Source organism: Anolis sagrei, chromosome 1 (assembly GCF_037176765.1).
Source record: "Anolis sagrei isolate rAnoSag1 chromosome 1, rAnoSag1.mat, whole genome shotgun sequence".
NCBI classification, from domain to species: Eukaryota; Metazoa; Chordata; class Lepidosauria; order Squamata; family Dactyloidae; genus Anolis; species Anolis sagrei.
Window position 1 is genome coordinate 35,070,768 of NC_090021.1, and position 16,086 is coordinate 35,086,853.

General features: G+C 36.3%; 1 protein-coding gene across 10 annotated transcripts in view; it reads right to left on the minus strand.

Annotated features, from left to right (window-relative positions):
• The window catches only part of ESRRG (estrogen related receptor gamma), a 501,516-nt gene that overhangs the window by 179,163 nt on the left and 306,267 nt on the right, over positions 1-16,086 (minus strand). For 3 of the 10 annotated variants that reach the window (XM_060754260.2, XM_060754258.2, XM_060754259.2), the window contains one exon: positions 10,490-10,566. The exons of 5 other annotated variants lie outside the window; for them this stretch is intronic. In XM_060754260.2, the coding sequence (XP_060610243.1) occupies positions 10,490-10,563 (74 nt within the window). In that variant the 5' untranslated portion in view covers positions 10,564-10,566. Of the gene's footprint in view, positions 1-9,770; positions 9,794-10,489; positions 10,567-16,086 lie in introns of those variants that run through there. 2 more of the 10 variants (XM_060754265.2, XM_060754262.2) reach the window with 2 other exon arrangements.

A 16,086-nucleotide genomic window follows, 5' to 3' on the forward strand; every position in this document is an offset into this window, starting at 1 on the left:
AGAAAAGTAAGCTCCACTGAGTTCATGAAGCTTTACTCATAGGCAATTTTAGTTTTCATTCAATTATAATGAGACAGAACCTTCTCTCATTTTCTTTTGTCTTCTAAAGTTGAGACATCAGTATTATTATTACAATTTTACTACTGCTGCAGCTACTACTTGATGAGCAAGATTATCACCAGGCTAAAGGAAGGCTATCACCAGGCTAAGCAATGTTAAGTGTTTTTGGTCAGAAAATGTTTTTACATTGCAGTAGAAACTGCAGTACCTGAACTAAAGCGTGAGAGGGTTTACTCTATTAAGGCTTAAATGAATTGCCAACAGGACTTTAAGGAAGAGTAAACTCAAACTCAGTGCACTTTTTAAATAAGCAATTGTGAAGCTGAGGGAAGAGAGAGAGAAAGAAAATCACTGAAATAAATCCTATTACAAATTCTTGGTGTATTTTTGACCTGGCACAAACAAGGTTCTATTTAAAATCTCGCGAGAGACAGGCTGCTCTCATAGGATTTCCAGACTGACTTTGAGGCCAGAGAGGTTAAGCAGTTTGGATAAGCTTCAGATAAGCATGCAAACTTTTATACGCTTATGAGTGCTGGTCAAGGCTCTGAACCTTTCAAAGACTGCCTGCCAATAATACTACAGTAGTAATACTGGAACCACTGAAAGAGTCAGGAAATCTTTTATCAGCTCTGTAGGAGGCCGCCAGTGATAGTAACAAGTACCAGTGACTTTTTGGGGACCATGAATGCACAAAAAGAATAAAATAATATATTTATTTGGTCATTCAAACTTCACAATGCAACATGAAGTTTGTCCTGGAAATGGACATTCAGCATGCGTGTATTACACAAAAGAAGATTAGGTTCTCTTACAGAGTATATGATAGAGGCAAGTTTTGTCTCCAGTTTAAAACTAAAAATCAGTCCTAAAATATTATATTTTACAGACAAGTCGGTTAGACTTCTGTATCATTCAAACATTTAGACTGGAAAGAGCTTCGTTCACTTCCAATTACTATCTGCTTTAAATGAGATAAATCACAGGTACTATATAAAGATCCAAAGTAGTCTCAGATTGCCACTTTTTCCATGTTTCTAAAGCAATATGAATTAAAATGATTGTCAAGAGCAAGATTTGACCTACAGCAGGATTACAGTCACAAATAAAAATCAGCAAAATAAGGTGTGCACTTTGAAGTACTGTTGTAAGGGGTTGCTGAATTTTTGATATAGTAAACATACATTACCAGTTGTTGAATTAACTATTTGCTATCTACTGTGGAAACTTTTTCCTCTACAGGTGAGATAATGAAAGCTTCAGAGTGAAAAACTGAATTATTTTATTTTTGTAAATACCTAAAAATGATCAAATGTCAGCGCCAATACTTCTTCTATATATCTTAGGAAATTTGCGGTCCTGTAAAGTAAGCTTGACTAGGGGCAGATCTCCACTATCCCACTAAAATGGGGCCAATCAGTTGCTGCAAAGGCAGGAAGTAGTCCTGAGTGCCCAGCAGCACCAAAGACCCCCTCATCTTCCTGCTTCCTTCCCTGATTGCCCCATCACTCCAGTCAACATCACTACAGGTGATGGCCAACAAGCAGGACCCATATCGCAGCTAGATATCACCATGATATACAGGATGGGAGGGGATGGTAAATGTCATCCCATGTCCATGAGCCACCTGATCTCAGGAAAAATGGGGTGGCAGTGGGAGTAGTTTTGACCTGTTCTGTTCCAACTGTTGTGATGGGCCCAAAGTTGGGGAATACCTCACATTCTAGTTCAGAATTTAAACTATCCCCTGGTGTTTTGCCACCACAAAGCTGATCCGGGCCTTTCCTGACCTAAATGAATGGTGTAGAAATGGTCTGGGTTCTGTGCATTTATTCCTGGGAAAATATTGGAGGATTGCAACCTAAACCTGTTACCACATTGGCTAAAAATCCAAATAAACCAAATTTACAAATGCAGATACACAGACACACATGTACAATTTATATTCTAATACACTTTGGTTCAATTTTTTCATTCAAATTAAAGTACCTAACTACCTATATGTAGCCAGGAATGGAAGAGTGGTTCAATTTATAAGCACAATAATCTCCTTTAAACTGTTTTTATAAAATAATAATTAGATTTGTGAGAATATTTCAACATATTGCTCAGAATAAAGCATTCTAGAAGCCAGTCTAATTAAAAAATAACATCACTTATAACACAATAAAAAATTAATTCAAAATAATAATAATAATAATAAATGTGGGCAAGATATTTTAAATATAATCGACATTACCTTACCAGCTCAATGAACTTTAATTTTAAATCACCAAAAAAAAGAACAAATATGATTCTATAGACCACCCTGATCACATTTTTAGCACAAAGAAAACACAGATGTTGACTTCACGTATTCTCTTACATTTGCATTCTTTATTTAAAGACTATGTATCAGTAAGGGCCCCCTGGTGGCGCAGCGGGTTAAACCACTGAGCTGCTGAACTTGCTGATTGAAAGGTTGGTGGTTCGAATACAGGGAATGAGGTGAGCTCCCACTGTTATTTATTTATTTATTTACCATAATTATATACCGCCTTTCTCGGCCCAAAGGCGACTCAAGGCAGTTAGTCCCAGCTTCTGCCAACCTAGCACTTCGAAAACATGCAAATGTGAGTAGATCAATAGGCACCACTTCTGTGGGATGCTAGCAGTGCTCCATGCAGTCATGCTGGCAACATGACCTTGGAGATGTCTACAGACAAGACCGGCTCTTCGGCTTCAAAATGGAGATGAGCACCACTCCCCAGAGTCGGACACGACTAGACTTAATGTTAGGAGAAACCTTTCCCTTTCCCTTTTTATGTATCAATAAAATTCCCTGTGTGATAATGATTTTTCAGGTATGCATATATGGTAATTTTCCCTGTAATAATTTTCTAGGGGAACAAACTCAACTGCATGCAATTATGTACCAATTTAAGAATTGTTTACTTTAATTTGCTGGGGGGGGGGGGGGGTTCCTTACTTGTGTAATATCTCTGAATCTTTGGCTTAATAGCTACACTATTAAATATACAGGTTTTCTACATCAAAATAGCAAATGAAATGACAAATTATGGTTATCACAATATGGCAGAATGTGTCCTGAAAACATGTAGTTGATTTCAAAGGTAATTGCTTGCAAATGCTCTTACACGTGCACTGCCCAATCCGTAGCATATTTTCTTAAAATAGACGTTCAATGGGACTTATTTCCAGGGAAATGAATTTAGAACTGCAGCATTTACTTACTTCATTATTTAATAGGTTTATATAATCACTTTTCTTCCCCATCAGGGCTCTCCATGTTATTGTTGTGGTCGATGTTCTTATTGGTATTGTCACTTCATTAAAGAACTATACTTATCTATTGTTTATAGATATATGCACGTCTATCCTCATACACGCAGGCACAAAAGGAAAAAAATAAGAGAAAGTATGTGTACAGTATTTCTTAAGCTTCAGTGATTTTTCTTTAAAGGTAGTAGATGTTTCTGCTGGGTGGGAAACAATCTGTATTCTTAAATTAGCTATATTTAATCTAGATACCATAATTCACCCAAGTGCATAGCTGACTCAATTGGGGTCAGAATTTCAAAGGCTCTGAAACTCAGCATCCCCTATTTTTCTCAATGAGAGCTGCAGGGTGCCCAGCAATTTTGAAAACATGGCTGTTTTGTTACCAAGCGGCTAGGCAAGATAGCAGAGCTGTTTCCAAAATCTATTCACATATTCAGGTGCTCAGATGAAATGTGTGGAGGAGGGTGAGTGAAGTTACCAAGTTTGATAGGAAAACTGAATCGATGTACATATCTGTGTGTCAAGAGAAAATTATATAGAATATTTATTAAAGAAAAGTACTCTCTTTTCTTAAATATATATTAACTCAAGGGTCTAAAATTGCTCAGGTCAGATAAAAATACCAATTGGATGCTAAAGAGTAAGGAAGCTGATCCAAAAATTGTCACCTTGATATTCTAGAGAAACAAAAGCAAAAACGGGGGGTCCCTTATTTGTCTATGAGGCAGCAAAATGGGGATAAATGAGAGGAATTGAGAAAGGGAAGTTGATCATCTACAACACATATATATTCTTATTGGTACTCATTCAATTGAATTTCATAGATTTTTCCTTTTTTAATAGTATTTTCAAGAGGCATATTTATATATGACTGATACCAAAGTAAATTTTAACGGTCTAGGTTTTAAACATACCTATATTAAAATCAATTAATTCTTAATATTTTGTACTTGTATGTCTGCCCATTCCCTAGTTTGTGTCTTCAACTCTGAAGAGAGTTTGGCACTGCTTAGCCTTACTTTAATTTTATACTAGTGCCATAATTAAATTTCAATTCTTTGTCCTTCCCTAAGTTTCTAACACGACCCTCACCCCATCTGCCTTTAATATCTGAGATATTGCAGTCATTTAACTCTCATTTTAGCATGATAACATACTGTCACGTAAATTACAAACATTTCTCTAAACATAGAGTAGTGGTATTATTTCTAATATCTAAATTATTAATAAAATGATGATCATGGTGCTGATTCTTGAAGTGCTGGAAACATATCTTAGGAAATTAAAAAACAGAATACAGAATTTAACCAGATCCATGCCCCTTTGCCATGAGCCAGGGAACAGTACAAGAGCAGGGTATGAGAAAGGTTACCTACTTCTCTGTAGCAGCTGAGCAGCATCATTTACATAGCCCATTGCACAGTGTTTAGTAAACAGGGTGTGTATGGTGAGTGTGTGTTTCTACTGGACAGTTCTCAAAAGGCACGGCAGAGCTACTGTTTTTAGTGCACACTTTGGGGTCAGTGTTAATCCTGTTTTATGTTGTTCACACCTGCTGCTGACTAGCAGCCTGCTGATGGTTTACGGTTTGTGCTGCTCTAAGTGAATCTCCACTAACTCCACCCAGACCATCAACAAAAGCCACTTTGCTGTACCCAAAACAAAAGACGATCCCAGGGTGTGTGGCTTTTTAAATCTAAAGTCATACACCTCTAATTCAGGTAGAATGTACAGAGGTTACACAGATTTTCATCAAAAGGAATTTTTCCTTAAAATCTAAATAATCTATTCCTATGTTTCTGGAATATGTTCTGTACGAATCTTAGGAATTAAACCACTCCAGCAGAAGAATGCACTGCATGCTATAAAGACAAATATTTCCTGACTTGCAATAGGAAGTAGTCACCTGTCAAGCACATAATCAGTAACTTCCCTCATTTGCGATGAAATTTTGTAAGGATATTTTTATACAACTCAACTAGATTGGTTTTGCTTGCGATGGTCTGAATAAATAACAAAGAATGGTACTGAAAATGCAAACTCTCTTATAAATATGGATAGTTATAAATGCGCAAACCACACATAAAATCAGAATAATTTTCAGTGCCAATTAGAATGCTGATATGGGATAATAAGAATACACAACTTTCTCTGTCACTCTTCCTATATATTTCCAAACATATGCACACAGAACTTAAAGCCTACCTAACTTTCATGTATAGAAACATTCACTAGTATAAAATTTCCAGAAAAGAGTATAATAAAGACTGAATATTTAACCGTGCAATTCTATGGATATTTCCTCAGAAATGTTCATTCTGTCATTGTCTCAGGAAAGTATGTATACAATTGCAACCTATGTCTAAATTAACGACCACCGCAAAACACCTGCTCAATCATATCAAGTTTCCTTTGAGTTCCATTAAAATCTATAGAACTTCAACAGCAGTTCTGTAAATTAAATTTTTGATAAGGCATAACAGCTAAAACTAGTACTTTTAGTCTTCATTAGACTGCATTTTAACCATTCGAGTTTCCTCAACCTCTGGATTTGTAGGCAAGTTTGTTTTTTTCAGCTTTTAATGCCCACTACACTAAAGCGCCTTGACAAACATACAAGCATACTGTATGCACCTACACTGAAAGCTCATTTTACATGGCTGCCTATGCTGCTGAATATGTTCAAAAAGGTCTGACTGACTGTTGACTCCATGCTTTGACATGAGAAATATAAACTGTCAAAGAGCACTGGATCAAGAACTGCCAATGAGAGCAAATTAGAAAATTCCAACTTCAAACTTTACAGGACCTCCTTTGTTTTTACAAGAACCTAAGACCCAAATACAAAAGTGGCATGACCAAACAGACATAAATCTAAAAATTAAGAAAACAAAGATTTACTAATAATGAGCCTTAGCAGGAAATAAGATGGGAACCAACCCCCACCAGAAGAAATGAGGTTCTGGTGGGAGCATAAAGAAAAGAAGAACCCTGGAAATGGGGAGCACAAGGGGTAGCACAACTGGGGAAAGGAGAAGAAGTAATTATATTGATTATAGAGATTTTTTTGTAATGAAAGGAATATAAATGCAATAGAAATTATTAAAATAAATAAATAATATGCCTTAGCATAGAGTGTAAGCAACACAATCAGCCTGAGGATTTATGAGTAGTATCAGAAACAAGTATATAAGTCTTTTTTTACAAAATATGTCATTCTTAGGTCTCAATCTCCCTTTCTGTTTATCATACTGACCATTGTTCTAAATAATTTTTATTCTTATAAAACAGCAAATGGAAATAAGAAATGCTTTCCAATCTACTGAAAAGGACTACCACTAGAAACCAATTCTTCTTCTGCCCATATCAACAGGAACTTGGACAGGAGCCTTTCTGCCGCCGCCACCGCCACCCCAGGAAAATTCCAGGTTGAGTTTTGCATGCAGTACATCCACATACTGTGGAAAGTTCCTTTCCACAAATATTGAGGCTGGTTTCATCTCACTTACTTCCATATGGTCCCATTTTTCTGCAGTAGTCGAGCATTGACTTCGCAAATGACTGCTGGGGTTCGCATGGCATCGCATATGGAAACTGTCCCAAAATGGGGGACCAGATGAGCATGCATCATCATCTCTGATCCAAACCTTACCACTTTAGTCTGCACAGAAAGTAAAACAGTGTCTGTGCAACCTCTTCCTAATTACATTGCATCAGAAGAAGCCAATTCCTAGTCTTTGGTCCCATGGTTTTACCAGGAGCCAATTGAAAGAAGCGAATGGCATTTGCAAACTTTACGTCAATCCACATATAACACCGTCAAAAACCCTATAAAAACAAATGTTCTTGAAAAGCACAAATTAGTTTGACATACCCCCAATCTCTTTCATATATAAATATATTAACAATATTGTGACTGTTGATTAAAATCCGGACCTGCAAACGTGAAGTGATTTCACAATCCTTTGTAACTTTCCATGCTGTAAAATACGTAAAAGGTGAGCCATTTCAAAACATGTCCATTATAGTTTAATAGCCAATATTTATTGTTAAATATTAAATATTTATCCATCTCACCAACAACAGTGCCTTACCGATCATATGGTATTTGTGGTTTGTAATATATTGTTGATTCCAAGACTGTGTTATGAGTGGCTGACAAAACAATTGTGGTGTGTCCTGCTGCCTTCAAGCACTGCTTCCAAAGATGCCTGCTTCAGGAGGGGTTAGGGACTACTTTATGTGTTTTCCTCAGGCATGGAATTTTATTTCAGTTTGAATCTTTACACCATTACATTTTCAGTGATGCATTTTTATATTTACAGTTGACATCTTCATAGAAGAATGAAACCGCCGAGCAACAGTTCTAAAGCATAGTTTGCCTCAAGTAAGTACTAAAATTATTTTACACCCAAATGGAGCTAGTTGTTTTCAGCTAAAATTTCATAAAACTTAAACTGAAGACCTTTTCTCTAAACGAAGGTCTCCAATGGGGAAAATAAACTTGCCGAGGAAATATATTTTCTCATTTGAAAAGCCTATAGAAACTAGAACAGTTGAGGCAGTTTATCAGCTTGTCAACATTTTCCTTGTAAAGTCCCTGTCTTGGTTAAAGGTACAGAACAAGGATGCCTTGATTAATCGAATAATATTGACTTAAGTAGGTAACAGTGATCTCACTGAGACCAATCAATAAAAATCCCAAATCAATCTATGGTAGCTTGCACTACAATTTATCAACCTGAATACACCAAAGTTATCTGCATGCATCAAGAGAAGAATAGTTTTAAACCATGATGTTAGAATAGTCTCAAAATATCAAACTTATAGAATTAATAATGCCAGAACTTTTAATATTCATAGGTTATTTTATTCATTTTGCAGAAAACCCGACAAAATTCCATGCAATCTGAGCTCCATGTTGATGGTTTTTCTGCCTTTCCCTTTTATATGTAATGCATATTGGAACTTGTGCATACAAATAATTTTGTTTTTCCAAGGTGTCTATAAAATTCTCTTTTATTAGCTCAAGAAATATGAAAAACGAGAATATAATTTTGCTGCCTAAAAGCGGTGGTATCAAAATGATAAGGAGATTTAGCTTTAAATCGTAGTGATAGCAAATGAATCTCAGATCTCACATATTAAGGGCAACAATGAATATGTTGGATTATGAAGTGAGTACTCCTTACAAAGATTAGGACGTGCATTTAATAGAATGGAAAAGGATAAAGATGCTGAAATTTTCTGAAGAACGCTTGAAAGAAGATATATTCCACTTATCAAAAGAGCTGTTATTGTTGCCAAGGGCTCCTTTCTCAATAGATTCACCTGCACTTTAGTCAAGGTAATAAGTCCTCCCCTTCATTACGGCATACTCACAAGCACCTACTATTCAATTTAAATGGAAAAAAGGCATGACATGTCTAAAACATTTACTTTTGCTAATGTAAAAGTGTTGGCATTTTGCTCCACTCCTGATAAGCTGGTGCCAGTGGAAGTGATTATTCTTTTCTTATTCAAAGCATATCAGCAGTCGAAAGCACTCTCAATCTTATCAGGTGTATGAACAGCACAGTTACTGAAAACAGTTTGTCCTGCTTCTCTCTCTTTCTGCCAGACTATCAGATAAACCCAACTAACTAACTGTATTTACACACAATCAAACATAAGCTGTATCTTCGAAGAACTGTTGACTGATTTCAACATGCCACAAGTTTGCTGCTGGACATTAGTGTCACCAAAATGCCAGCAGTGTGTATCCTCAAACTACAAGCAGGAAGAATTTTTTAAAAAAATACCAGTAGCATTAAAGAGAAATGAGGAATGGTAGGAAAATGACAAAGATATAAGAACTGGGTTCTTGTAGTTTTTTCCAGGCTATATGGCCATGTTCTAGAGGCATTCTCTCCTGACGTTTCGCCTGCATCTGTGGCAAGCATCCTCAGAGGTAGTGAGGATGCTTGCCACAGATGCAGGAGAAACGTCAGGAGAGAATGCCTCTAGAACATGGCCATATAGCCCGGAGAAATCTACAACAACCTAGTGATTCTGGCCATGAAAGGCTTCGACAATATATAAGAACTTAATTAACTGCCTAGATGTCATGCCCACATAATACTGGTAAACGGACTCTCTGAGATATTAGAGATGTGTGGGTCTACCTGTACTGCCATTTATTATCCTCTTAGTTGCCAACTTGCTTGGATTTGTATATTTATTTGATGATTAATTAAGCATCAAAAGTAACCACTTCTCCCATTTGGGGGCACCATGTAGTAGGGTATAAAAACAATGACTATTCCTGCCAATAGGTTACACAATAATTGCCCTGCATGGGGGTAAAGCATTGGTATGTGAACATTTCCCCATCTCTATCTGCTGATTTCTTTTTCTGAACACCTCTGATAGAACAAAAAAAACCCCACCTGAGCCCATCATGTGCTTCTGCCTCAGCTCCAAGAACAAAGTGAACCATCCTCTAGATAAGTAGAAGAACAATGGCATGAATTAAGCCAAGTGTATTCTGCTATGTAATTCAGCCGATTGTTGCTTCTCCATCTGTAAAGCCCTGGTCCACATGATTAATGGGACAGATGTCACTCATACTAATACATACTGGTGGCAGGGGATGTTCAGCTATTGCTAATACGACTCTCCTCATCCTGCAAATAGTATTGCCTAATATAATAATCCACTACCTTCAGACAGGACTTTCTTCAGATACTAGGAATGTATCCAGATACTAGAAGTATCTGAAGGCTATCTTCCATATCTTCTCTTCTGGAGAATGATAGCTTGAAACAAATGTTTCATTGTGTTTTGAATATGATTAGCTCTTCTTTGTAGACAATTGCTATGAGAGTACTTCACTAACAGAGTAATTGAACAGAAGAAATGCGTAATATGTAACTGGGGAAAACAAGTTCATATAACTTGCTAAGCTAAACAATATATTTTTGTTGTGAATTCGACATAGAATTTTGAGATTAATCATTACATTTAACTTCACAGTGAGGTTTGCTATCATTCAGAAATAAAGGAATATTGTCAGAAGTCATCTCCTGAATATCTTTTCTTTCTTCCCCCTGTCTTTCCTTGAAATGATATAAACAAAAGCAAATTATTTATTGGTTGGTTCACTAACCTACATGGACCAGGCTTGCCAAAATGAATTCCTCTGGTGTATATTTCAGCCATAATACCCTTTTCATCTGACATCACCTGGGAAATATTTAAGACAAAAAAAGAACCTTTAACTTAAGGATCAAACTAAAACCTACAGCAAATCCCAAGAATTTACAAAACACAAAAATTAACAACACAAAAAGCATTTTATATACAGATATAAACACCAGGCTATGTTTTCTTACACCTTTATCCTTATATGGTACATTTGTTCAAATGCCCTGAATAATCATGCTACATTACGTAGAATATTAATATCTTTCTTACTATTGTATCCACAATTCCAAAATGCTTAGAGGGGAAAAAACATCTACAGTACGGCAGATCTTTGATTGTCCAATATTATTTCTGTCAACAAACTGTGAGGAAAGGAAGGTACAGAATCCCAAGGGAAAGGAACAAAAAGCAGAAAGCAAACCATCATGTCCGCTTCCTTCACACAATGTTCTTATCAAGTTGCATCTTTATATGGGAAGGAATTTAACTATTGCTCGGGGGGGGGGGGGGGGCGGGGAGCCATTTAATGTGGCTTTTTGCCATTATACCGACTGTACATCTGTATGCTTTTAAGGAGATAAAGTTTGAATTTCGGTTGTATAGTTTCTAACTGACTCTTTTTTCTTTTTTCTTTTTTTATGGGGGCTGAAAAGAAACCTGCACAAATTGGCAACATGTTTTCATTCTAACTAGCCACAGCCATCAATCTCTGATCACACCTATTAAAATCTCTTTGTAGCCCACGCAAGACCTTGCGACAGCTTGACCAGTTGTTTAAGGAAAGGGCGTGTGATGGAGCAAAACTAAATCGACACATCTGTGATACTTCTGATGCCCCTCAGCATGGCTAATATTAATTTGTTTTCTTTGGCTAGGTAAGTGCTGCCAAAACACATTACGTATGGTACATAGTTCCAATCAAACTGATGAAAAGGAGATGTGCACTTTTGTCTCACTCCAAACAACATGAAAAGGCAGAGGAATAAGTGAGATAGCAGCTTGCAAACAGATAATGCTGAGAAAGGTCTACACAGATTTTTTATTTTATCATTTTCTTCCATTGTGATTCGCAAGGACACTTTCTTTTCACAGCTCGTATCCAAAGATTCCATGACACAAATGGAAGACAATTCTACTTGTGTGGAATGATTCAGATTCCCTTGCACTATTTCTGCACCCTTGATCTCTGACAAACCAGCTCCAGGGGGTCAGTGGACTCTCCTGAGTAGCTTTTTTTTTTTTTTTGGGGGGGGGGGGGGACAAAGGGTTGTAGGTGAGGAAAGAAATTAGCAAATTGAGCTGCTCCCTGACCTCCTCCAAAAGCTCTGTGTCTTCTCTCCATGTACCAACATCTTCTGTATCCACGATATCTAAATTACATCCCACTAAGTATATTTCTTATATAGTGACTTTTATACTCATTTCAATTCCTAAAACCAAACTTTACATTTACCTAGGAAAACACACATTTGTAAACTGTAAATGGGGTGGGGGATGAAGGAGACTATGCTGACATGCAAATTCACTGCTTTTACATTTTAACATGCCTTCAGGAATGTACATAATTTTGCAAAATAATAAGTATTGATCAGATTTTAGGGAGGGGGTGAGAGAAGAAAATGCTATTTTTAATGAAAAGCAACACCTGCCATTCTAAGTGACTACAGAACAATGAAGAGCTATTCTTCCAATACATGCATATGCATTGTTTTGGTTGGAGAACACAGAAAGACAATGCGCGTGCATTGTTACAATTGCTGCAGTTTGTGGTATAAGACAAGGAAAAGGGGAATAAGTAATATCATATATGACAATTAGGGATAAAAATTTAAATTTACACACACATTTCAATTGTTAAAACATATATTAACTCACTTGAACTAATTGGTTAAGGGACTAATCATTAATAGCAAGAATGTTGTGAAAAGAGGGGAGGGGGGACAACTTCCAGGCAAAACATTTGTTTCATGAAATTAAATTATAATATTATATATTATTTTATATAGAGATGAGACTGCTTCTAGCACAAACCTTTTTTTGCCAGGGAAGGATAAGTATTTCACAACTGGAAAGCAAGGAATTTGCAATGATGGCATTAGCTACCATGTACTACCTGAGCAAATAAGTCTCTCTCATCTTAAGCCCTGTTATTCACTGGGATGTCCCAGTGATGGAGCTTAACTATACATATTTTGGGGTAAAATGGGGTGGGGATTACAGCCTTTATACGGATTTGGATATCAGGCATGCGTCACTGTGGAAGAATGACACGCATTATTTTGGAGAGCAAAACAATTATATATTGATTATATAATGATAACCTGAATTATATATATATATTTTAAAATAGACAAACCTGAGCAAAATCTTGTGCAAAATATTCTTTACCATACTCAGCATAACACTGTCCAGTATAAAATATTTAAAATTGGAGACCAAAGAAAATATGTATGCTGCATATTTAACATTATACGTTTACTTTAAATTTTATTTTCAATTTTCTATTTCAACGCTAAGATTTTAAATATAAAATTGAGCATATATCATAAGACTTATACCTGCCGTCATACCTCTACAAGTCAAAATGTAAACATTCTAGCTGTTATAAATGATGAAAATATAAGTTCAAAGCATCATATTATGGTGTCTTCTGTTGCACAAAAATATGCATGTGAGAATGATGGCAGCTGGATTATCCATCCAAAGGAATGTACCAGTGATTTTTTTTTTAGAAGAAGGGTAGAATGGTAAGGCAAAGAGGAGGGGAAAGATCCAGGCAGTAAGCTATCTATAATGTTATTTAATAAGCTTCTGTTCTCATTCCAAGAAAAAAAAGTTTCAGAAATGTTTGCACTGTTATTCTGTATAAAGTACAGAAATATAATTGTAATACATATCATATCAGGTGCACACTGACAAAGTATGAACCCATATGCATATAGAACAATTGTAATCTCTGAATATATATATATATATATATATATATATATATATATATATGCATTTTCTATATCAATGCAAATAAATAGTGATTTGTTTCACCAGCGTAAAATGAATGAGAGAGAAAAGGGACAAATTTTCTCCAAAGCACGGACACATAAAAGGGATATACCAGTCTACGGAAAACTGCTGGTTGTCACTCCAGCACTATCAAACATATACACATGAGTATGATTGCAGACAGAGACGCTAAATATTTCACTGTCAGAGCATGTTGAGAAGTGCAATTCATTTCTCTCTCATGCGCTTTAGGACAATGACAATTTAATTCAAGGCCAGTGGATGTAAAAGAGATAACAACCAAACCAGCCCAGTATAATCAAAGATTTCCTCCTGAGAGCTTTCTTAGGCTAGAGAGGCACTAGGTAGAGATCAACATTTTATTGTTTCGGTTCCCCAATGAATGTGCTATGAAGAAGAATGCAAACAATCTATAATAACACTGAGTTACTTTAAACTTCCAGAGAGGTCTGATTTAGCCCAAATTTCTTAAATCCAGCATGCTTAGTGACTGCGAAGAGCCAAAGAAAAATATTCATAAAGGAGCAATGCTTTGGAGCAGGTCAATAAATAATATTGGTATTGTTCATTTCTATTTGTTTTTTTACAGCTAGACCAAAGCCAAAGGTCACTGTCCATCAGAAATTTTCAATACTAGGAAATCCGCCAGACTATTTAAGCATATTGTTAATATGCAGTGAAAAGAAATTTGCAACCTAGCATTCGAATAATATAGCACGGTCTTCTGGTACTATATTAAGAGGAATTGTTACGAAATTATCACAGATAAGTGATGTTCCTGTGTTTGATGTATAGTACTACGCATTTTTAAATTAATTGCAAAAGTGGGGCTTGGCTAATGAGGCGGACCTTATCTTTTCTGAGCAGTCTAAGCAGGAGTATTTTTTTTCCTGTGGGGTTAATACGTTTTTCCTTTCTTTAAATGCCCAAAGTGATACACAACATAACTTCAAATCAGATGAACACCACAGAGTTCATCTCTGGGACCATCACCATCATCCAAAAACATCCGCTCCAAAAGATAATAATCTGTTTACTTCTATTTTTGATCTTGACCCTAACAAAATATTTGCTGTGATCTTTCTGCCTTCAGACCTACTTGTGCCTTTAAAACAATTTATCTCCCCCAAATATTGGTTTATATGTCTTTTTTTAAAAAGAAGGGTTTTTTTTAAACAATCTTAAGATAGGAGCAGGTTCAAAATGGGACAGCAAGTCAGGTGAATGGGGAGGAAGGAAAAAATAAATGCGGGAAAATGATTATCCATTCAAAAGAATTAATGGATATTCACAAGGGCTTTGCTAATAACACAGGTTAATTACTGCTGCAACACGCCAGGCTCAGTAAATAAAAGAAGAGAACCATAAACACATTAAAATGAGCAACCATCACTAAAGGGGGGGGGGGGAGAGACCCAGCAAATAAAAAGCTGTCAGACAGCCATTTCAGCACTATTTCTTTTCATTCTTTGTCAGCTGTAAAAACTTGCTGAAAAAGGCAAACAAACAACATAAATCCAAAGTTAGAAAATATAGTAATACAAGGGTATTGGGGAGGAGAATGTATAAGGAGGCCTATTGGGGTGAATATGAAAGTACTAATTATGAAAAGCAATCCATTAATTTTTATTTTGTCAGAAAGCTGGTTTTCATCTTTTTGTATTTGGATTTGTGAGCCAGCGTTAATTTCACTTCCATAGTTATGGCATTAATCTGCATGCATACGCCACGCAGGAATATACACTTGCCCACAGATATATGTGGGACAATTATCACTTCGAATCCATAGGAAACCCTGACCCTAAGGAGCTTAATGTTATAGTTTTCACCCCTTCCTCACTTAATTGAGCTACACTTCCTCCATGACATACATTGCTCATATATCCCAATGAAATTTGACAGGAAATAACTATTCAATAAAAGAAGAAGAGAATTCTGTAAAAAAAATCAATTATGAAATCTGACCATTTAATGAATGATATTAAGGAGGGAAGAAATGCCCGTTGCACAAAGTATCTCTCAAACACAAGGATGTTCCTGACAGTAGATGTTGCTGAATTATGTGTACAGTCTTTCAGTGTCCTCAAGCCTCTTTTGTCTTCCAGTTTCTGACCAATATCCACAATTGAAATTTCACTCACCCACCACAAGTTTAAGCTCCTAGCATATGCAAATTTTATCATCTCATGTAGTACAAAAAAGTGGACGTGTGTGTGTGCTTTTAAAAATCATATGTATTGTGGCACATTAGCTGTGCCTTTCATTTCAATACCCTTCCGTTTTAATGGAGGAGTGCAGAAGAGGTCGAGGGTTCAAATTCATGAAATGGCACAGAACTACAAAGGGAAATGTACACAGTGCAAATAAGATATCTGGATTCCCAAATCTATTTGCTTTTCTATGCCTGGCATCCAGAGATCATGTTTAAATTTACTAAGCGAGTTGCTTCTCCCCCCCCCCCCCGCTCCCCTCCCCTTTTTTGGAGTGTTTCAATTGCCTTTCCTTCTTCCAACAGCTGTGACAACTGTTAAAACAGTC